General features: G+C 44.8%; 1 protein-coding gene across 1 annotated transcript in view; it reads left to right on the top strand.

The window, feature by feature from the left end:
* The window catches only part of LOC124711583 (putative lysozyme-like protein), a 192,210-nt gene that overhangs the window by 17,642 nt on the left and 149,472 nt on the right, over positions 1 to 25,096 (top strand). Inside the window, exon 3 of the mRNA XM_047241730.1 lies at positions 10,349 to 10,385. Within this exon, the coding sequence (XP_047097686.1) occupies positions 10,349 to 10,385 (37 nt within the window). The remainder of the gene's footprint in view (positions 1 to 10,348; positions 10,386 to 25,096) is intronic.

Genomic DNA, 25,096 nt, shown 5'->3' with positions numbered 1-25,096 from the left:
TTGATTTTGCAAAAATTCAAAATAGCTTAAACCTTTAAGTTTTAAGTGGCCGACAGACAACCAAACGAAAAGATAGCACAACAGCAGTAGCTTTCAGCAAAATATCCGCTTGCCAGAATTCAAAATTACTTATACGGGCTGAAGGCCCTTGACTTACATAAACCACAATAATAACTTTTTTAAAAGCATTGGCTATAATACATTACCAACAGACCATTAAAAAAAAGACAGTAGAGACAACGGCACTCAGACGCCTCCAGGGGGGGGGGGGGGGGGGGGGAGGTTGGGGGGAGGGAGGCCTGCCCTCGAAAGATTAACGTTCACTTCGATGAGACAGGTGGTGGGCCCAACTACACTTGGCTGAGCACTATGGGACTCAACTGCTGAGGTCATTAGTCCCCTAGAACTTAGAACTAGTTAAACCTAACTAACCTAAGGACATCACAAACATCCATGCCCGAGGCAGGATTCGAACCTGCGACCGTAGCTGTCTCGCGGTTCCAGACTGCAGCGCCAGAACCGCGCGGCCACTTCGGCCGGCCCAACTACACTTGATCCGTCGGTAACCCAACCAAGATACAGTCACGGACCGACTGACCAAACCACTTTCTAGCCACCAATCGGTACGTGAACTCAAGTACCAAACTGTTACAGACGTGATTATCCGCAATGAAATATGTATTAAGTTGTCAAAACTACACACCGTGTTGGACAGTGACAACAGGTGAGGAAAGGACACTGTCTGAAATTACGTTAGTGGCCAGGGCAGGTAACCGGAACACTAACGACCACAAGGCAGAAAATTCCGCTTGTGCACTTGAATTGTAGTGAACCAATACAGTTAATTCCACACCACGGCGGCTCGATTTCTCCACTACAAACACTCGGCGTTGCTCACAGGAAAAGCTCCCCAACAGCAAACCACCGAAACGAGCAACACAACATGAACGGACGTAGCTTTGGTACTTAGGACACCACTCAACTTAGACGCCCAGGGTCGGTGAGCCACGAAGCTCGTAGCGATCGGACGGCTACACACACGCTCCGACACTGCGCAGGGACTGTCAGCGGACCCAGCCGACCGGCCGCATTGACAGGGGAACCTCCCCATCGCACCCCCCTCAGATTTTGTTATAAGTTGGCACAGTGGATAGGCCTTGAAAAACTGAACACAGATCAACCGAGAAAACAGGAAAAAGTTGTGTGGAACTATGAAAAAAGTAAACAAAATATACAAACTGATTAGTCCATGCGCAAGATAGGCATCAAAAAGGATAATGTGAACTCCGGAACGCCGTGGTCCCGTGGTTAATGTGAGCAGCTGCCGAGCGAGAGGTCCTCAGTTCAAGTCTTCCCACGAGTAAAAAGTACAATGTTTTATTTTCAGACAATTGTTTTGCGAAGCTGCACAGGTACACAAAGCAGTATTGTTTCCGTGATCGTGCGTCAATTATCAGAGTTCAGGTACTCACACATAATCAACTTCGCTGTCCAAAATTCCAAGACATATTCAGATCTGCTTGGACATATGCAGGATTTGACGGTCTACACACGGAAAAATTTGAAAACGTTAAAAACATATGTTTTGACAGAGCACAGGGAAAACTGTGCGACTGTGAAACTGTTTCATTCATTTGTTGCAGTTTATGTGACAAACTCTTATGTTTTCATCACTTTTTTGGGAGTGATTATCACATCCACAAGAAAACCTAAATCGGGCAACGTAGAAGAATCTTTTTACCCATTCGCCAAGTGTACAAATTAGGCGGGTCGACAACATACTCCTGTCATGTGACGCACATGCCGTCATCAGTGTCGTATAGAATATATCAGACGTGTTTTGCTGTGGAGGAATCGGTTGACCTATGACCTTGCGATCAAATGTTTTCGGTTCCCATTGGAGAGGCTCGTCCTTTCGTCTACTAATCGCACGGTTTTGCGGTGCGGTCGCAAAACACAGACACGAAACTTATTACAGTGAACAGAGACGTCAATGAACGAACGGACAGATCATAACTTTGCGAAAATAAAGAAATTAAACTTTTTACTCGAGGAAAGAGTTGAACCAAGGACCTCTCGTTCCGCAGCTGCTCACGCTAACCACGGGACCACGGCGCTCCTGAACTCGCGTGAGTCTTGATGTTGCATATCATACCTATGGACTACTCAGTTGGTATATTTTGCTTATTTTTTCATAGTTCCACACAACTTCTTCCTGTTTTCTCGATTGATCTGTGTTCAGTTTTTCAAGGCCTATCCACTGTGCCAACTTATAACTAAATCTGAGGGGGGTGCGATGGGGAGGTTCCCTTGGGAGATATCCTACCTGGTCCGCACCAACCGACCGACTGTCCGCACACACACAACTATATGCACATGACCAAAGATGGTACACGGTGGATATATCGATACACATCGCTGCTGCCACATGTAGAAGGAGGAAGAACCATGGTATAACCGCAACAACGGCGGGACCCGGAAGCAGAGAGACAGCGAAGTTCAAGGAAAGTCATAGTTCGGAGTGAGCACGGCTCAACCTCCCCCTCCTCAAACTTAACCCAGAAAGGGGTTAATTCAAACCCCGAGGTACTTGAACTTAACTTCACTAAGCTGAACCCGATGTTGCTCGCCTGAGCTGTTCTCCTTAACCAAGAGATTTACTGGCCTTAATAGTTGCATAATAGCGCAAGGCCCCAGGAAACGCGGATTGAATATACTAAGGTTGCCACCGCACACCTGCCTCCCTTAGAAATTGCGGGCATAAACTTGGTCCCCTGGCCTACCCTTAAAGGTTTCCCAATTATGTTTATAAAGCTCGGCTTGCTTATTATGAGCTCTGAGTATATTAAGCCTGGCCCTTTTCCAGTTTTCCTTGATGACCCGCGGATTAACGTCATGTGGAATAAGGTCCTGGATTCCCCGCAAGTTGGAAAGAAGGGAATTGCCTGGATAGGAAAAGATCAAGGATGCAGGCGTAACTCACGAGGCTTCATGAATGGCGGTATTAAAGGCAAAACTGAGCCAAGGAAGACTGCAGTCCCATTTGCAGGTTGTTTTCTGATGGTAAATAATCAAAGGGGCTTAAGATTCCTATTAACCCTTTCTGCAAAGGACACCTGGGGATAATACGGGGTGGTGATGACATGCTTAACACCATTCTGAAAGCAGAAGGCCTTAAAGGGGTCCGAAAGAAAGGCAGGAGCGTTATCACTAACCAGCTGCTTATGTGCCAGAAAACACTAAAGACACTAGTCAAGTGATTAATCATGGTGGTAGAGATAGCGTTACAACTCGGAAGGAGCCAAGTAAACCTAGAAAAAGCATCAATCATAACGAGTACATATCGATGACCCCTTTTGGTCCGAGGTAAAGGCCTCAGGTAATCAATATAGGGCTTGTGCACGGGAGAGGACTCTCGTTCAGAACTCAACCAGCCTTGTTGAATGGCATTGCTGGATTTGGCTACTTTACACAAGAGACATTTGTCTAACATCCTGGCCCATAGAGGGTCAAGTTAAATGCTCCTTGATCTTTTGGAGCGTCTTGTAAGTCCCTAAATGTCCATCCACCAATGAATCATGAAAATAACCGAAGGACGGACGCACAAAGGTAGCAGGCAAATAGATCTGAGACTGCTTAGCATTGCCCACCTTCCTGCAAAGAATACCCCTCTTAATCTCATATTCTTCCGAAAGCTCTACTGCCACCACACGTTGCTTAATACCAGCCCACACATAGTCCTGATCCTGATGGCGTGCAATGTCCTCAACCAAAAGGGGAAATACACCTAACACCATACAATTAAGATTGTCGCTGTCTACCTGCTCCCTTCTCTGAATACACACGTCTTTGGTAAACATCCGGCTGAGAACATCCGCCAAGACATTTTGAGAACCTTTAATATGTTTATCTTCGAACTGAAATGCTGAAATACGTACTGGCCACCTGGCAGTACGGCCAATTTTACGCGGCCTCGCCGGTACCCAGCTGAAAGTTTGATTGTCGGTTTCCAATTGGAAAACCCGATGCTCAAGGTAGAACCGACAATTTTCTAATGCAAACAAAACGGCCAAGGTCCCCCACTCATAGACAGTACTTAAGGTCGGCATCTGTTAACCGCCGAAACGCGAATGTAAATGGTTGTCTCTGCCCCTCAAATTCCTGGAGGAGAACAGCTGAAATACCGGCATTACAAGCATCAGTTTGCACGACAAACCTTTTGCTAAAATCGGGTACCCCAAAAAGCGGCGGGTTGGCCATCGCTTTCTTAATATGCTCAAAGGCAGCCTCCTGGGCAGGTCCCCATTCAAAACGCACTCCTTTAAGGCGCCTAAAGTAATTTGCCATGCCTATAAATCTATCATTCCACGCTTATCAACAGGAGGAGGCAATGCCCACAGGGCTTTCGTCCGCTCTTGGTCAATGCGAATACTCTGACCCGAGCCTATATGGCCTAAGAAAGATACCTTCCGCCTAGATAGCGCAGTTTTACTAGGTTTAACAGTCAGACAAGCTCGCTGTAACCTCAAAAGAACCTGCCGAACATGTCCAAATGTTCCTCAAACGAACGACTATAGATAACCAAGTCGTCCAAATGATTATAGACATGGACTAACTTCAAGTCCCCAAGAATATTATCCAATAAAGGAGTGAGCACCGCCGCTCCGCTAGCTAACCCGAAGGAGACTCTGTTAAATTCGAACAAGTTCCAATCAGTACAAAAGGCAGTGACATGTTTACATTCCTCAGCCAACGGAGATTGATAATAGGCCTGATTCAAATCAAGAACAGTAAACCAATTAGCACCGGCAAACCAAGTAAAAGAATTATGCAAATCTGGCAAAGGTACTGATTCGAGTACAACATTGTCGTTCAAACGCCGGTAGTCAACGACAGGTCTGAAATTCCGCCCCTGATTCTTAGGTACACGAAAAATTGGAGAAGCATAAACAGAAGTAGAGGGTCTGATGACTTCTTGTTGCAGCATCTGAGATATCTTAGCCCTGAGTATCTTAAACTTCAGGGTTGAGAGGCGTTATGGAGATATCCTAGCGGGAGTGTCATCAGACAAACGGATATAATATTCAAGAACGCCGATGACAACCAGGTTATTGTTAACCAGTTTAGAAAAACTATGCAACAAATCGCGCAGGTGAGACGCCTGATTGGGTAAGAGATGCGCCAGATCAAATTCATTAGCTGCAACCTCTACGCCGAAGGGCCTGGCAGTTCGCCATACACCAGGTTTAGCACACTTGCGAAAGCCAAACATCTCACCGGGTGATAACCTAAAGGAAAAGGTATGAGCGAAATAATCCAAAATGAGTCCGGTTTTATAAATGAAATCACACCCCAATATTAGATTAACAGGCAGTCCCTTAACCAAAGATACAGGCCAGGAATAATCGGCAACCGATGCATTCCCCGTACCCAACCCTGCAAAGGTAACACCTAGCATTTGGCCACCCAACATCTCTGCACCGAGGATGGGACCAAACGGAGTCTAGTAAGATGCATAAATTCCAAAAGCCACTCAAAACTCAATAATGACAAGGAACTACCGGAATCCAAGACCGCGCAAACTGGCTTGCCACCTACCCGAGAACAAACTTAAGGCAAAGGGAATGATGCGGGGGTGACCACGCCAGTTCACCAAGGCCTAGAGACTCGAACCCTAGTTCGCGTTCCAACCCGGCGTCTCTATTGGCTCCAGGAGCACGGGGCTGATCACAAAAGCGTACCAAATGAGCTGTAATGCTGCATCTGAAACAACGCCTGAATTCCATTTTGCTAACTTCAGCGGATGTGGATAATATGTAATCCGCCCCCATGTCGCACCCTGCAACCTTCCGACGCCCGTGGATCTCAAAGGATAATGCAGATGCAGCAAGGACAAGAAGCTGTGTGGACTATATCGACATACTGATATAACTGCTCATGAGCCCGCTGCACTTCCCAAATGCGGCAGCACTCAAGTTGTTTCCGAATCCCAGTGGTTAATCTTTGACTGATCACGAGCCCCCTTAATTGTTGCAAGGTAAACACTTCGGCCATGGCTCGTGAGAGGATGTTCTGCAACTCGCCTCTAGCTAGCGGGTATACCAATGACAGCATCACGTGGTGTGAGAACGCGAAAAGTGGCCGTCTGTTGTTCGAGACGAACCGACAACCACAATACATTTTCTACTTAAACAGTTCGCTCTACAATCAATTCGGTCGGACCCTGAAAGAAATAAGCCAGAGGGTTAGGCAACTTAGCAAACACGGCATCTAACTTAACAGCCACTGGAATAATGCGACCCCTGGCCTGGCCCCCATGTTCTGTTCTCCGTGATAGCGCAAGTCACTAACATCAAACTTCCTCCCATCCAACTCCAAGCATGAAGGCTTTAACTGCAACACACTCACCCGAGTCAAAATACCTCAAACCTTTAAGATTTAAGTGGCTGACAGCCCACTAAACGAAAAGATAGCACAACAATAGTAACTTTCAGCGAAATATCCGTTTGACAGAATCCAAACTTACTTATACGGGCTGAAGGCCCTTGATTTACATAAAACACAATAATAATTTTTAACAGCATTGGCTATATTACATTACCACCAGACCATTAAACATCCATGAAAAGGACAGTATAGACAACGGAACTCAGACGCCTCCAGGGGGGGGGGGGGGGGGGGGAAGGCCTGCCCTCGAAACATTAACGTTCACTTAGATGAGACAGGTGGTGGACCTACTACAATTGATCCATCGGTAACCCAAGCAAGATACAGTCATGGACCGACTAACCAAACTACTTGCTAGCCACCAATTGGTACATGAACTCAAGGACCAAACTGTTACGGACGTCATTATCCACAATGAAATATGTATTGTTGTTGTTGTGGTCTTCAGTCCTGAGACTGGTTTGATGCAGCTCTCCATGCTGATCTATCCCGTGCAAGCTTTTTCATCTCCCAGTACCTACTGCAACCTACATCCTTCTGAATCTGTTTAGTGTATTCATCTCTTGGTCTCCCTCTACGATTTTTACCCTCATCGCTGCCCTCCTATACTAAATTGGTGATCCCTTGAAGCCTCAGAACATGTCCTACCAACCGATCCCTTCTTCTAGTTAAGTTGTGCCACAAACTTCTCCCCAATCCTATTCAATACGTGTCCTACCAACCGATCCCTTCTTCTAGTTAAGTTGTGCCACAAACTTCTCCACAATCCTATTCAGTACCTCCTCATTAGTTACATGATCTACCCGCCTAATCTTCAGCATTCTTCTGTAGCACCACATTTCAAAAGCTTCTACTCTCTTCTTGTCCAAACTAGTTATCGTCCATAATTCACTTCCATATATGGCTACACCCCATACAAATACTTTCAAAAACGACTTCCTGACACTTAAATCTATACTCGATGTTAACAAATTTCTCTTCTTCAGAAACGCTTTCCTTGCCATTGCCAGTCTACATTTTATATCCTCTCTACTTCGACCATCATCAGTTATTTTGCTCCCCAAATAGCAAAACTCCTTTACTACTTTAAGTGTCTCATTTCCTAATCTAATTCCTTCAGCATCACCCGACTTAATTCGACTACATTCCATTATCCTCGTTTTGCTTTTGTTGATGTTCATCTTATATCCTCCTTTCAAGACACTATCCGTTCCGTTCAACTGCTCTTCTAAGTCCTTTGCTGTCTCTGACAATGTCATCGGCGAACCTCAAAGTTTTTATTTCTTCTCCATGGATTTTAATACCTACTCTGAATTTTTCTTTTGTTTCCTTTAATGCTTGCTCAGAAATATGTATTAAGCTGTCAAAACTACACACCATGATGAACAGTGACAACAGTTGAGGAAAGGACACTGCCTGAAATTACGTTAGTGGCCAGGGCAGGTATCCGGAACACTAACGGCCACAAGGCAGAAAATTCCGCTGGTACACTTGAATCTGAAATAAGGTAATAAGGTAATATGGTTGACTCCACCAAAAGGAACACTGCCTGAGTGTACGTCAGTGGTCAGGGCAGATAGCCAGAACACTAACGGCCACAATCCAGAAAATTCCGCTGGTGCACTTGAATCTTAGTTGACTATAGTAGTTAATTCCACTGCTTGGCGGCTCGAATTCACCACTACAAACACTCGCTGTTGCTCACAGGAAAAGCTCACCAACGGCAAACCACCGAAACGAACGACACAACATGAACGGACGTGGCTTGCGTACTTAGGACACCGCTCAACTTTGAAGTTCTGGCTCGGTGAGCCACGATGCTCGTAGCGATCGGACAGCTACACAAACGCTCCGACACTGCGCAGGGACTCAGCAGAGCCATCCGACCGGCCGCACTGAGATATCCTCCCTGGTCCGCACCAACCGGCCGACTGCCCGCACACACACTAGCTGGAAACTATATGCACAAGACCAAAGATGGTACACGGCGCAAGTATCGATACACATCGCTGCTGCCACTCGTAGAAGAAGGAAGAACCACGGCATAACTGCAACAACGGCGGGAATCGGAAGTAGATAGACTGCCAAGTACAAGGATAGGCATAATTCGGAGTCAGCATGGCTGAGTAGTCTATTTACATTTCAGCAACTGCCGTTCCTAATACTCTCGTTTACTTTATTAACTGCTAATTCCACACTTCCGTGTTTTAATATACGAGGGTATGTCGGAAAGTAAAGATACACCGTACGCCAGAGGAACAGAAGAGTTTTGGGCACTCGTGTTAACCTTGAACCGTTAGCTTTCTCCTCGCGGTCGTTCAGCAATTGAACGTTGCTTCTGGTTGGTGTATGTCGTGTTTAAAATGGCTGCGCCGATATAAAATCCCACCAAATACGAAGTGCGCTCCGTCATACGTTTTCTTCATGCAAAAGGTCAGCGACCAGCAGATATTCAAAAAGAAATTGTTTCTGATTATGGGAACATCATGAATCGACAAAATGTAACGAATTCTCTGAAGGTAGGACCGATGTTCATGACGAACAAAGAACAGGTCGGCCATCTGTGATCTCTGATGCCCTTCTTTGGAGAACGGAGGAAGCAATTCATGCGAACAGACGTCTCACATTGAATGAATTGCTTCAGATAATACCGGACGTGTCAGTGAAAACTCTGTATGACGTTGTGACTGTCAAGTTAGGGTACGGGAAATTCTGTGCGCACTGGGTTCCAAAACTATTAACAGAAGAACACAAAAAGAAAAGGATGGGCTTTGCACTCGACTTCCTCGCACGCAATGCTGAAGCAGGTGATGAGTTCCTTGATCACATTGTGACAGGTGCCTAGACGTGGGTTTATCACGATTCACCTGAATCCAAGCAACAATCAATGCAATGGCGCCATTCTAATTCATCAAAAGCCAAGAATTGCAAAACGTCGATTTCAGCGAAGAACATCATGGCTTCTGTTTTTTGGGACAGACAAGGCATTCTCCTATTGGAATTTATGCCTCCTGGAACGACGATTAATGCTGCTGCATATTGTCAGACTTTGAAACGTCTTTGAAGGGCAATTCAAAACAAACGTAGGGGAATGCTGACAAGTGGAGTCCGCTTGCTTCTTGACAATGCTGGGCCTCACACAGCGCTCGTAACCAAAGCACTACTCAAACAATTTAAATGGGACGTATTGGACCTTCCGCCATACAGCCTGGACCTTGCGCCGACCGACCTCCATGTCTTCCGTTACCTGAAGTTATATCTTGGTGGAAAATCATTCCACGACGATGAAGAGATCAAAGATGAAGTTGAAATGTGGTTCTGACAACAGGTGGCAACCTTCTATGACTGTGGGATACAAAAGCTTGTGCACCGACTTAACAAATGTTTGGATAACGGGGGTGATTATGTCGAAAAATAACAAATAATCAAGTTAATAAGATGTAACTGACGATTTCTAAATAAATGTTCTGTTTAAGGACTGCCAACCACTGTATCTTTACTTTTCTAAACGCCCTCATATATATGCCAGTAATGTACAAAAAAAACTCTTAATTAAATCTCTGAATCTGAATGACAAATTGAAATTGATTGCAGTATCAAGTTTATCTCTTTGAGGCCGTTTTCCTCCTCTATTTTGAGACACTAGTTCTCACATCTATTCCAGTGTTTTGTACTCCCTTCTTAAGTTCCTTATATACACATGTGACACCCAGTTCCTAAACCACTATGCAGCGTTTCCCTCTGATTCAAATAATTTACATGTCACATATCACTCTTAATATCATTTATGATCCCGATCAAGACTGATTCCTGTTTATACATAATTATTACAGGTCGCTGTTTTCCTATATAAGAACTATGTTCTTTAAATGTTAAAAATATGATAATTTCTTTTTTACAGGATGATTGTGACTCAATCTGCCTCCACCAACGTGAAGGTATGTACAAGTTTAATTCATACGTAACTTATACACTAAACTAAGCTACAGTCTGTCCGAACTGGCCTTGGAAGGCCCAACAGTACCGACCGGCCGCAGTGTCATCCTCAGGCCACAGGCGTCACTGGATGTGGATATGGAGGGACATGTGGTCAGCACACCGCTCTTTCGGCCGTATGTCAGTTTACGAGACCGCTCTCAAAATGGCTCTGAGCACTATGGGACTCAACTGCTGAGGTCATTAGTCCCACGAGACCGCAGCCTCTACTTCTCAATCAAGTACCTTTTCAGTTTGCTGCATCCCGCTTCCCAACAGCGCTCAGCAGACCGGATGGTCACCCACCCAAGAAATAGAAGAACAGTTTATGGGAGAACATACGATCGGTACCAAGAACGAGAGAGGAGAAAGAATAATTGAGTTCTGTAATAAATTTCAGGTGGTAATAGCGAATACTCTACTGAAGAATCACAAGCGGAGGCTTTATACACTCCTGGAAATTGAAATAAGAACACCGTGAATTCATTGTCCCAGGAAAGGGAAACTTTATTGACACATTCCTGGGGTCAGATACATCACATGATCACACTGACAGAACCACAGGCACATAGACACAGGCAACAGAGCATGCACAATGTCGGCACTAGTACAGTGTATATCCACCTTTCGCAGCTATGCAGGCTGCTGTTCTCCCATGGAGACGATCGTAGAGATGCTGGATGTAGTCCTGTGGAACGGCTTGCCATGCCATTTCCACCTGGCGCCTCAGTTGGACCAGCGTTCGTGCTGGACGTGCAGACCGCGTGAGACGGCGCTTCATCCAGCGGGACCGTAGCCCAGCTTCATGGAGACGGTTGCGAATTGTCCTCGCCGATACCCCAGGAGCAACAGTGTGCCTAATTTGCTGGGAAATGGCTGTGCGGTCCCCTACGGCACTGCGTAGGATCCTACGGTCTTGGCGTGCATCCGTGCGTCGCTGCGGTCCGGTCCCAGGTCGACGGGCTCGTGCACCTTCCGCCGACCACTGGCGACAACATCGATGTACTGTGGAGACCTCACGCCCCACGTGTTGAGCAATTCGGCGGTACGTCCACCCGGCCTCCCGCATGACCACTATACGCCCTCGCTCAAAGTCCGTCAACTGCACATACGGTTCACGTCCACGCTGTCGCGGCATGCTACCAGTGTTAAAGACTGCAATGGAGCTCCGTATGCCACGGCAAACTGGCTGACACTGACGGCGGCGGTGCACAAATGCTGCGCAGCTAGCGCCATTCGACGGCCAACACCGCGGTTCCTGGTGTGTCCGCTGTGCCGTGCGTGTGATCATTGCTTGTACAGCCCTCTCGCAGTGTCCGGAGCAAGTATGGTGGGTCTGACACACCGGTGTCAATGTGTTTTTTTTTTCTATTTCCAGGAGTGTATTTAGTAAAGGCCGGGAGATATAGGAATATTTCAGTTAGATTACACATTAGTCAGGCAGAGATTCCGAAATCAGATACTAGATTGTAAGGCGTACCCACGAGCACATATAGACTCGGGTCACTGTTGAGCATTGATGAAGAGCAGGCTGAATCGTAAGAGAATAGACTAATCAACGACCATAGAGGAAGGACTACGAGAGTGCTAAGGAATGTAGAGATAGGGTGCGACAGTGATAGCTCGGTAGGCAGTTCAGTTGAAGAGGAGTGGACATCTCTAAAAGGGGCAACCGGAGAAGTTGGAAAGAAAACGTAGGTACAAAGGAGGTAGCTGCGAAGAAACCAAGCGTAACAGAATAAATTCTTCAGTTGATCGCTGAAAGAGGATAGTGCAAAAATGTTCAGGGAAATTTAGGAATACAGAAATGCAGTTCACTTAGGAATGAAACAAATAGGAAGTGCAGGGAGGCTGAGGTGAACTGACTGCACGAAAAAATGTGAAGAAATCGAAAAAGATATTATTTTCAGAAAGACTGACTGAAAGTGTAGAAAAGCCGAAACAGGGTTCAGTAAAATTAAAAGCAAGAGGGCAATGGGTATTTTCATGTTAAATGCATAGAAGAGATCAGATAGATTGAAAGAGTACATTGAAGGCCTCTATGATGGGGAAGACCTGATGATGATTTGACAGACGAAGAAACATGAGATTACAGGGAAGAAACATCGGAATTTAAGAGAACTTTGGATGAGTTGAGAACAAATGGCGCAGAAGGGATAGATAACGTTCCATCATAATTTTTAAAATCGTCGGGTAACGGGTAAAAAAACTACTATTCACGTTTCCTTTTCGAACAAATGAGTCTGACCGTATACCATCTGACTTTGGGGAAAACGTCATCCACACAATTCCGAGGACTGCAAGAGTCGACAAATCCGAGAATTATCGCGCAATCAGCTTAACAGCTACTTTCAAGAGTAATACACGTAAGACTGGTCAAGGAAATTGAGAATGTGCAGATGACTATCAGTTTAGCTTTAGAAATGGAAAAGGTACCAGCGAGGCAATTCTGGAGTTGCATTTGATGATGCTAGAGAGACTAAAGAGAAATCAGGACACGTTCATAGTATTTGTCGACCTGGAAAAAGAGTTCACGACGTAAAATTGTGGAAGGTGTTCGTAAATCTGAGGAAAATTGGGGGTAAGCTATAGGGAAAGGCGGATAATATACAATATGTACAAGAGCCAATTGGGAACAGTATGAAAGGAAGACCAAGAACGAAGTGTTTGGATTAAAAACGGTGTAGGGCAGGGATGTAGTCTCTCACCCATTCTGTTCAATTTATACACCGAAGAAGTAATGATCAAAATAAAAGAAACGTTGAAGATTCGAGGTGAAAGGATATGAACAATAAGGTTCACTGATGACATTAGAGTCCTCAGTGAAACTGAAGAAGAATTACAGGCTATGCTGAATGGAATGAACAGTCTAATTATTTCAGAATATGGGTTGAAAGTAGACCAAAGAATGACGCAAGTAATTAGAAGTAGCAGAAATAAGAACAACTAGAAACATAACAACAGGATTGCTGATCACAAAGTAGATGAAAAAATGGCTCTGAGCACTGTGGGACTTAACATCTGAGGTCATCAGTCCCCTAGAACTTAGAACTACTTAAACCTAACTAACCTAAGGACATCACACACATCCATGCCCGAGGTAGGATTCGAACCTGAGACCGTAGCGGTCGCGCGGTTCCAGACTGAAGCGCCTAGAACGACTCGGCCACACCGGCCTGCAAAGTAGATGAACTTAAGGAATTTTGCTGCCTAGGCAGCAAAATAATCCATGACAGACAGAGCAACGAGGAAACAAAAATAACTCTAGAACTGGCAAAAAGAGCACTCATGACCAAGAGAGGTCTACTAGTACGGGACATAGGGCTTAATTTGAGGCAGAAATTTCTGAGAATGTAAAACTGGAAACGAAGAGAATCGAAGAATATCAGATTTTGAAAATTAGATCGACGGATAAGGTAAGGAATGATGAGGTTTTGCAAAGAATAGCTGAGTAAAGGAATATATGGAAAACACTGAGAAGAAGGAGGGACAGTAGGACGGAAAACTTCCATGCTACTAGACAAGGCTGTATAGGGTACAAACTGTCGAGGTAGACAGATATTGAAAAGAAAAGAGAAAAAAGGAGGCGTTAAAAAGAATTGAATTGGGGGGTGGGGGTTACAAAGTTCAAGCAGCTCCACATAAACCATCAGCACAACTTTGCACCCTGTCGTAAAGAGGCGTCTGTGAAACAACGTTTCGTATACAATATACCTGAAATAGAATGGCCTACCCAGACGCCCTGTCTCAATCCAATGTAACCTTTGGGATAAGTCAGAGTGCCGGCTGAACTCCAGATCTCAGTGTCTAACATCGTTACCTTCTCTAGTTTCGAATCTTGATGAAGATTTGGCTGCTGTTCCTTCACGGACATATACACCCTTTATTGAAAGTGTTCACAGCAGAGTTCAAGCCTTCGTAAAGACGAAAGACGAAAAAAAAACTCGTTATTATTTCCGCTAATAGGTATCCGGATACTTTGTATTAGATAGCGCTACACATAATGTTGTGAACTACGTACTCTAATCCCGCACATACAGCTTGCTGTTATTACTTTGTCTATGTGGCCTCAATAGACAGAGTGTATATAGCTTGCGCACGATTAGCACTCCAAAATCTCCTACGACTACCGTCTATACCAATAACGAGCGGAGCGATGATTGGACCCTCAACACTGCTACGACTTCCGTGGAAGAATGGATCACTGCTTTTCCCAGTGGTCTCACTGACACCTCACCATTGTTAGTGTCTGCATTGACCATTACACCACTAAATACTTCTCAAGCTAGAGCTATTGTGGGTCGCACAGTTTTGCTACAAGATTTATATCATGTTTCTGTATTCCATTTATACCCGATCAAATTAGGCATTAAGATCTTACTCAGAACTCTGACTACTCATTTTCTTCCTTCCTAAAGATCTCCCATTTTTAAATAATAATTTAATCGATACTAACACTCCTGTCACTGAGCTTATCTTTGTTTGACAGTGTAATTATCATGTTAGCATAGATTTGAATTATAGTCTTCCCTTGTCGTCTTCAAAAGATTTGGGTTTTACAGATCATAATCTCATTAATTACTGTTCAATGGGTTTCCTCCATTGCATAGATACTCGTCCTGTCAAAACGTGATTAGATGCACTTTCAAATAAAACATCGTCTCACCACTGGGTCGTAGACCATCACCCACAAATTCGCATCAGTACAAAAAAAAAGATAAAATAAAATAAAATAAAATCGCTATGCCACAGACTCCGTGGATTCCTCGCAATTGGCGACGTTAATCCCTCTCTTACACGACTCAATTCATGTTTCCTCAAAAACATCATTAAAAAAATCAGTGCACCACGCCTACATCATTAATAGGCCGCATTCACACTGAACATATCATGAAATGCTGTAAAGCCGTATGTTTCACCAACATATGTGTGGTTTCTGTTCTTTCGAAGTGTATGAAAAATCAGGCACCACACATAAAAAAGTAAGAGTACAGGCGTGGCTCTAGCAAACATGAGACACTGGTGTTACATCTCACAAAAGATAATTAACACGGTAATCATCTATCATCTAGCTGTGAAATGAAACAATCACACAACTCCTTCTTTACTATAAAATTCTATGGTAACGTATGCACGCATATGAAATTATTACAGGCACTATTCGATCTCAGGAAAAGAATAAATCAGGAAAATTGACAATATTTTAAATTGGACAGTCCTAATCTATTAATTTAATTTCCCGGCAAAGACTTCTTAGTTAGGTAAATGGCATATAACCATAATCTACGATTTACTTACAGGAAGACAAATATGCAGTGGAAACACAGTGATTGCCCGAATCTGCCAGAAGAATGAAAAATTACCACATGCAAATAACAACACTGGCCGAGTCGTAAACGAACCTTCAGTCACTCGAGAAAAGCAAAAGATTCGCGCAACTTCTTTTACCCTACAAACGCTGGGATATTCTCATACTTGCCTAGTCCCACCAGCAGCTTCTCACAACCTTCTGCACTCAGTGGAAAAATTGCAAGCGTCGTGATCTGCTGCTACTGACTGTCAGAACTGCCGTTCTCTTTATCTGCAGACGCCTCTTTCCCATTCCTCCGGATCATGTTATTGTTCCGTTTCTGCAGCTGAAGTATTCTCTAGCAGCTCAGAGGTCTCTGTTACTGACTACTTTCTGCAAAGCTTATTCAGATGGCGACCCGTCGGTACGGCCCAAAGTTCCTTTGCAATGCGCTTTCGTCGGAAGCATTGGGTCTAAAAACTAAGATTGTGCGCGAGTACAGGTGTTCAGCACGCAACGTTGTTCGACTTCACGTTGCACAGGGAGCATTATGCGAGAAGCTGCCGTAAAGCGGCACCCATTCTGGTCCGAGCAATGCATTGGTTGGTACGTATGCCGGCCGGAGTGGCCGAGGGGTTCTAGGCGCTTCAGTCTGGAACCGCGCGACCGCTACGGTCGCTGGTTCGAATCCTGCCTCTGGCATGGATGTGTGTGACGTCCTTAGGTTAGTTAGGTTTAAGTAGTTCTAAGTTCTAGGGGACTGATGACCTCAGAAGTTAAGTCCCATAGTGCTCAGAACCATTTGAACCATTTGGTTGCCACGTATACTTATCACCAGCTGGTGCTTCGTCTCATTCCTCTGTTTTTCTCCTCCGAAAGACAAGCCGAAACTCCCACGAGCGCCCGACTGGACACAAGTCTCTACCCTTGGTCTGTCTCCGTGTGACCGTTGCTAGTCATGGATCAAGCTAAAAACCAGTGAATACCCATGAAAAATTGCCTCTAGTAAAGGATCTTTTTGAAGTGAAATATGGTAAAGGTAGGAAAGCAATTGATCCGACGTCTGTCACAGATGTGGCCACAGTTCCGCAAGGAGGGGTCGAGCGGTGGGGTGCAAACTTGCAGTGCGCGGGGAATTGCCCGAACCTTCGTCATGCCTGCGAGCACGGGGGGTAAAATGCTACGAAACATCCTACATTGCTATCCATACTACATCACCCACGTCCAGGAGTTGCCTCCTGCTGATCTGCCAGCAAGACAAACATCCGCGCTGGAATTTCTTGCTCTCATGGAAGCGGACAATGAATGGTCATGGAATATTGTGTTGCGAGAAGAAGCCCATTTCCATATCTAAGGATATGTCAATGCGCAAAATTGCAGAATATGAGGAAGGAAAATTCAGCGCACACGTCAACCGGTACCACTTCAGTCTGAAAACGGGACTATGTGGATGGTTGATGACATATTTTATCGCAGACCTCCATTATTTCAAGGAGGAGTTCTATGGATCCTGTTACCTATACTGTCACTGGTAAACGCTTCGAGACACTTTTCCGCACCATCTTCACGACAAAGCTTCAACAGCGTGGAAATGAGGGTAGTATTATTTTTAAGCAAGATGGTGCTGCTCTGTACGCTGCACAGCCAGTGAAGCGGTTGCTGCAAAAGCGTTTCGGAAACGCTGTAATTATCAGCCGTCATTTCCTTATAGCCTGGTCGTCCAGATCACCCGGTCTACATCCGTGTGACTTTTGGCTGTGGGGTACCTTCAAGATGTTGCCATCAGTGCTCCAGTTAGGAGCATACCTGAACTAAAGACATGCTTTACGCAATGCATTCTGAACGTGACCCCCGAGACACTAAGATTTACTGAGAAATATGCTGTTTCTCTATTTCAACTTGAGGCAGGGAACGGCGAACAGCATACTGAACATATCTTGCTCCAGCCTCAATACAATTATAATCCAATATCATTTTGCTTTTTATGCGGTGCCTGGCCCCAGGTCAATAAGAAACCGAAGTCTCTCTGCCTTTTATGCAGTTTTTAGTCTCAGGACAATTAAAACCCGATTCATCCATCTGGTGTGGTACGATCTTGCTGTGGTAGAATGGGCTTACCTAACTAACATTGCCACAACTGTTGATTTCCGAACTTGTGCAGTTATGTACATTGAACAATACAAATAGTGTAATGTGCAATTCAAAATATTGCAGTCATATTGCGATTCGTCTGTCATTTGTAGCCGACCCCATTTACTTTAAGAGCCTTACAGCGTCATCTAGTGGTAAAATTTTGTTTAGTTTTGTTCATGACGTCTGTCTTGCGTCCATAACATTCTCTTAAAAGTTATACCGAGCAGAGGTTCTCTTTCCACAGCGTTTTGAAACTGGAATTTTAACTACGGACACCGTGTTTATTAATTGTTGGGAACAGAACGCAGATTGTAATGACTTTAAATAAATTATGAACGACACTTGAGACGCGTCAGTGCAGCAATGGACTGACGCTTGTCACTTGACGTTTGAGCACCTTCTTGCAGCGAGTCCTTTTTTGCTGCTTCTGTTCGACTCTGACGTCTAGGTGAATATATGTCTGACCTGCAGTACAAAATTCGATTGTTATTTCGCACAGCACTCAACAGTTACGGAATGCATCTTTCAAAAAGCATTTTCATACCTAATTCTCCTCGAAAAATGTACTTCACTTTACTTTCGAAATTCGTAGGTCGTCAGATATTTTATATATCTGAAGTCGTAGTTAGGCTGCAAATATTTCGGATTTATCTGTTATTCTAAAATAACAACTTGTGCTTTTGACGCCTGGTGCAAATTTACTACCAATATTGTCTATTCAAATTTTTGGCAAACTCTTTTCTAACGTAACAAAAAATGTTCAAATGTGTGTGAAATCTTATGGGACTTAACTGCTAAGGTCATTAGTCCCTAAGCTTACACACTACTTAACCTAAATTATCCTAAGGACAAACACACACACACCCATGCCCGAGGCAGGAATCGAACCTCCACCGATACCAGCCGCACAGTCCATGACTGCAGCGCCTAAGACCACTCGGCTAATCCCGCGTGGCTAACGTAACGATAAGAGTTGCTTTTCTATCTGGAAGAGCTAAATTCTCAGAGGAACGTTTTGTTAGAGACAACAACTTCTTAACAAAAACCCTAACAGGATAGGCACGCTGGTCTACCCTGTTATGAGTTGCTCGTGGGTCAATTCCCGGAGCAGTCTTTCAGAAGATTCGCTAACACGTTATTTTAAACTAAAGTATCCTTCTGCGAGGCGTTTCCACAAGTTTGGTAGGTGTCCCACTGGTCAGATATTACTTCTCAAGGAAATAAGCATTTAACAAGCAGCTATTAAACAAGGAGCCTGGTGACCTAACGATGCCTTCTTTGGTCCTCGGTTGGTGAATGTATGAGCACTCGTCTTTTTACCACCCTCTAAACGATTAATGACTGAACGTCTTGGGCTCCTTTGGGTCTCTTAGAAGCAACTAATGGTCTTCTCCAGCTTCAAAACCTTTCACGTTTTCCCGAATTGTGGAAGTTTCCCGTTCCACGTCTTATTGTTTGCTAATGGATGAATCTTATGTGCCTTCAGTACATTGGTTTGAGACTCTCCGAATTACTAAACGATCATAAACTAAATCCTGTTCTCTCTCTTATTTTTGTGGGGTTATTATAACTTGTGTGTTCCTGTAAAAGCTGCTAGTTCTCTTGTGATATCAGATAATGTCGAATATGTTGCCGGTACACCTTTATAACAACCCGAGATCATATAATTTTTCCATCATAGTCATTACCAATGATTTTTTTTTCTTCGAAGAACTGTTACGTTTCTCCATGTTCCTCCATTTATATTCGAATCTTTTGGCTTTTAATTTAAGAGAATAGTTCCACTATCCATGACTCTTTTGTTGTCTTCCAGTTCAATCTGTCGATCATTTCACTGGAGCTCTAGCTTTGACGCCACCGTAGAAATACTTCTGTCGAATCCTATTCACTTGGTGTCAAAAGAGGAAAGGCCGCTGGACCTGATGGTATACGAGTTCGATTTTACACAGAGTACGCGAAGGAACTAGCCCCCCTTCTTGCAGCGGTGTACTGTAGGTCTCTAGAGTGTGCTCCCTGCCGCCGTTGGACAAGCAGCTGCAGCAGCAAGTCGTATACTCCTAGCTCACTCATTTGTTACATAGTTTAATTCTCAATTTCTTTGCGTGTTTTTGGTACTTGCATTGTTTAATTCATAAATTTCTGGCGTATTATAGTATTTGAGAGTTGTAGCATCGCGTTTTAGTACCTGAATAGTGTAAATTCGCGTAGTCGTCTGGTGTATTTGTTTTGAACGGCCAGTGTCGGTTGGTCAGTCAGTGTGCTCCCTGCCGCCGTTGGATAAGCAGCTGCAGCAGCAAGTCGTATACTCCTAGCTCACTCATTTGTTACATAGTTTAATTCTCAATTTCTTTGCGTGTTTTTTGTACTTGCATTGTTTAATTCATAAATTTCGGGCGTATTATAGTATTTGAGAGTTGTAGTATCGCGTTTTAGTACCTGAATAGTGTAAAATCGCCTAGTCTCCTTCCGCCGCCGAGCAGTGTGTCAGCAGCGCGCAAGTAGCAGCATTACTGCATTTACTAGGCAATCTTGTATTTTAATAACCGTTTAAATTTTGTATCGATTTGTTTGCGCTCTCTGTAGATTAGTTCAGACGTTCTTTGCACAACAGTTTTTAGCATGGATAGGGACTGCAACTGCTGTGTTCGGATGCAGGCTGAGTTGGCATCCCTTCGCGCCCACCTTCAGGCAGTGTTGGCTTCGGTCACACAGCTTGAGGCTTTGCCAATGGGCATCACTGTGGGGGTCCGGATGGGGGTTTGTCGGGGACGGCCAGCTCGTCCCACGCATCCCCCGATCGGACTACGACTGTGGTTGCCCGGGATACTGCCCGCATTGAGACTGATCCCTCACCTGTGGTAGAGTGGGAGGTCGTCTCAAGGTGTGGCAGGGGGCGAAAGACATTCCGGAGGGCTGAACGGAAGGCCTCTCCAGTTTGTCTGACGAACCGGTTTCAGGCTCTGTCTCAAGCTGATACTGATCTTCGGCCTGACATGGCTGCTTGTCCTGTTCCAGAGGTTGCCCCTCAGTCTGCAAGATCCGGGCGGTCGCAGAAGGTGGGCTTACTGGTAGTTGGGAGCTCCAACGTCAGGCGCGTAATGGGGCACCTTAGGGATATGGCAAAAAGAGAGGGGAAGAAAACCAATGTGCACTCCGTGTGCATACCGGGGGGAGTCATTCCAGATGTGGAAAGGGTCCTTCCGGATGCCATGAAGGGTACAGGGTGCACCCATCTGCAGGTGGTCGCTCATGTCGGCACCAATGATGTGTGTCGCTATGGATCGGAGGAAATCCTCTCTGGCTTCCGGCAGCTATCTGATTTGGTGAAGACTGCCAGTCTCGCTAGTGGGATGAAAGCTGAGCTCACCATCTGCAGCATCGTCGACAGGACTGACTGCGGACCTTTGGTACAGAGCCGAGTGGAGGGTCTGAATCAGAGGCTGAGACGGTTCTGCGACCGTGTGGGCTGCAGATTCCTCGACTTGCGCCGTAGGGTGGTGGGGTTTCGGGTTCCGCTGGATAGGTCAGGAGTCCACTACACGCAACAAGCGGCTACACGGGTAGCAGGGATTGTGTGGCGTGGGCTGGGCGGTTTTTTCAGGTTAGATGGCCTTGGGCAAGTACAGAAAGGGCAACAGCCTCAACGGGTGCGGGGCAAAGTCAGGACATGCGGGGACCAAGCAGCAATCGGTATTGTAATTGTAAACTGTCGAAGCTGCGCTGGTAAAGTACCGGAACTTCAAGCGCTGATAGAAAGCACCGAAGCTGAAATCGTTATAGGTACAGAGAGCTGGCTGAAGCCAGAGATAAATTCTGCCGAAATTTTTAAAAAGGTACAGACGGTGTTTAAAAAGGATAGATTGCATGCAACCGGTAGTGGAGTGTTCGTCGCTGTTAGTAGTAGTTTATCCTGTAGTGAAGTAGAAGTGGATAGTTCCTGTGAATTATTATGGGTGGAGGTTACACTCAACAACCGAGCTAGGTTAATAATTGGCTCCTTTTACCGACCTCCCGACTCAGCACCATTAGTGGCAGAACAACTGAGAGAAAATTTGGAGTACATTTCACATAAATTTTCTCAGCATGTTATAGGTGGAGATTTCAATTTACCAGATATAGACTGGGACACTCAGATGTTTAGGACGGGTGGTAGGGACAGAGCATCGAGTGACATTATACTGAGTGCACTATCCGAAAATTACATCGAGCAATTAGACAGAGAACCGACTCGTGGAGATAACATCTTGGACCTACTGATAACAAACAGACCCGAACTTTTCGACTCTGTAAGTGCAGAACAGGGATTCAGTGATCATAAGGCCGTTACAGCATCCCTGAATATGGAAGTTAATAGGAATATAAAAAAAAGGGAGGAAGGTTTATCTGTTTAGCAAGAGTAATAGAAGGCAGATTTCAGACTACCTAACAGATCAAAACGAAAATTTCTGTTCCGACACGGACAATGTTGAGTGTTTATGGAAAAAAGTTCAAGGCAATCGTAAAATGCGTTTTAGACAGGTACGTGCCGAGTAAAACTGTGAGGGACGGGAAAAATCCACCGTGGTACAACAACAAAGTTAGGAAAATACTGCGAAAGCAAAGAGAGCTTCCCTCCAAGTTTAAACGCAGCCAAAACCTCTCAGACAAACAGAAGCTAAACGATGTCAAAGTTAGCGTAAGGAGGGCTATGCGTGAAGCGTTCAGTGAATTCGAAAGTAAAATTCTATGTACCGACTTGACAGAAAATCCTCGGAAGTTCTGGTCTTACGTTAAATCAGTAAGTGGCTCGAAACAGCATATCCAGACACTCCGGGATGATGATGGCATTGAAACAGAGGATGACACACGTAAAGCTGAAATACTAAACACCTTTTTCCAAAGCTGTTTCACAGAGGAAGACCACACTGCAGTTCCTTCTCTAAATCCTCGCACAAACGAAAAAATGGCTGACATCGAAATAAGTGTCCAAGGAATAGAAAAGCAACTGAAATCTCTCAACAGAGGAAAGTCCACTGGAGCTGACGGGATACCAATTCGATTCTACACAGAGTACGCGAAAGAACTTGCTCCCCTTCTAACAGCCGTGTACCGCAAGTCTCTAGAGGAATGGAAGGTTCCAAATGATTGGAAAAGAGCACAGGTAGTCCCAGTCTTCAAGAAGGGTCGTCGAGCAGATGCGCAAAACTGTAGACCTATATCTCTGACGTCGATCTGTTGTAGAATTTTAGAACATGTTTTTTGCTCGAGTATCATGTCGTTTTTGGAAACCCAGACTCTACTCTGTTGGAATCAACATGGATTCCGGAAACAGCAATCGTGTGAGACCCAACTCGCTTTATTTGTTCATGAGACCCAGAAAATATTAGATGCAGGCTCCCAGGTAGATGCTATTTTTCTTGACTTCCGGAAGGCGTTCGATACAGTTCCGCACTGTCGCCTCATAAACAAAGTAAGAGCCTACGGAATATCAGACCAGCTGTGTGGCTGGATTGAAGAGTTCTTAGCAAACAGAACACAGCATGTTGTTATCAATGGAGAGACGTCTACAGACGTTAAAGTAACCTCTGGCGTGCCACAGGGGAGTGTTATGGGACCATGGCTTTTCACAATATATATAAATGACCTAGTAGATAGTGTCGGAAGTTCCATGCGGCTTTTCGCGGATGATGCTGTAGTATACAGAGAAGCTGCTGCATTAGAAAATTGTAGTGAAATGCAGGAAGATCTGCAGCGGATAGGCACTTGGTGCAGGGAGTGGCAACTGACCCTTAACATAGACAAATGTAATGTATTGCGAATACATAGAAAGAAGGATCCTTTATTGTATGATTTTATGATAGCGGAACAAACACTGGTAGCAGTTACTTCTGTAAAATATCTGGGAGTATGCGTGCGGAACTATATGAAGTGGAATGATCATATAAAATTAATTGTTGGTAAGGTGGGTACCAGGTTGAGATTCATTGGGAGAGTCCTTAGAAAATGTAGTCCATCAACAAAGGAGGTGGCTCACAGAACACTCGTTCGACCTATACTTGAGTATTGTTCATCAGTGTGGGATCCGTACCAGATCGGGTTGACGGAGGAGATAGAGAAGATCCAAAGAAGAGCGGCGCGTTTCGTCACAGGGTTATTTGGTAACCGTGATAGCGTTACGGAGATGTTTAACAAACTCAAGTGGCAGACTCTGCAAGAGAGGCGCTCTGCATTGCGGTGTAGCTTGCTCGCCAGGTTTCGAGAGGGTGCGTTTCTGGATGAGGTATCAAATATATTGCTTCCCCCTACTTATACCTCCCGAGAAGATCACGAATGTAAAATTAGAGAGATTAGATCGCGCACGGAGGCTTTCAGACAGTCGTTCTTCCCGCGAACCATACGCGACTGGAACAGGAAAGGGAGGTAAAGACAGTGGCACGTAAAGTGCCCTCCGCCACACACCGTTGGGTGGCTTGCGGAGTATAAATGTAGATGTAGATGTAGATTTAGAAGAGTGTAGCGCTCCAAAGGATTGGAAAAGGGCACATATCATCCCCGTTTTCAAGAAGGGACGTCGAATAGATGTGCAGAACTATAGACCTATATCTCTAACGTCGACCACTTGTAGAATTTTGAAACACGTATTATGTTCGAGTATAATGACTTCTCTGGAAACTAGAAATCTACTATGTAGGAATCAGCATGGGTTTCCAAAAAGAAGATCGTGTGAAACCCAGTTCGCGTTATTCGTCCACGAGACTCAGAGGGCAATAGACACGGGTTCCCAGGTAGATGCTGTGTTTCTTGACTTCCGCAAGGCGTCCGATACAGTTCTCCACAGTCGTTTAATGAACAAATTGTGTGATTGGATTGGAGAGTTTCTAGATAACAGAACGCAGCATGTCATTCGCAATGGAGAGAAGTCTTCCGAAGTAGGAGTGATTTCACGTGTGCCACTGGGGAGTGTCGTAGGACCGTTGCTATTCACAATATACATAAATGACCTTGTGGATAACTTCGGTAGTTCACTGAAGCTTTTTGCAAATGATGCTGTAGTATATCGAGAGGTTGTAAGAATGGAAAATTGTACTGAAATGCAGGAGGATCTGCAACGAATTGACGCATGGTGCAGGGAATGGAAATTGAATCTCAATGTAGACAAGTGTAATAGAAAGAAATATAGGTCAGCAACTGGAAGCAGTTAATTCCATAAATTACCTGGGAGTAGGCATTACGAGTGATTTAAAATGGAATGATCATATAAAGTTGATCGTC

The sequence above is a fragment of the Schistocerca piceifrons genome, chromosome 8, assembly GCF_021461385.2.
Source record: "Schistocerca piceifrons isolate TAMUIC-IGC-003096 chromosome 8, iqSchPice1.1, whole genome shotgun sequence".
NCBI lineage: Eukaryota > Metazoa > Arthropoda > Insecta > Orthoptera > Acrididae > Schistocerca > Schistocerca piceifrons.
Note: the sequence above shows the minus strand (reverse complement) of the source record. Positions and strands in the feature narration are given on the sequence as shown.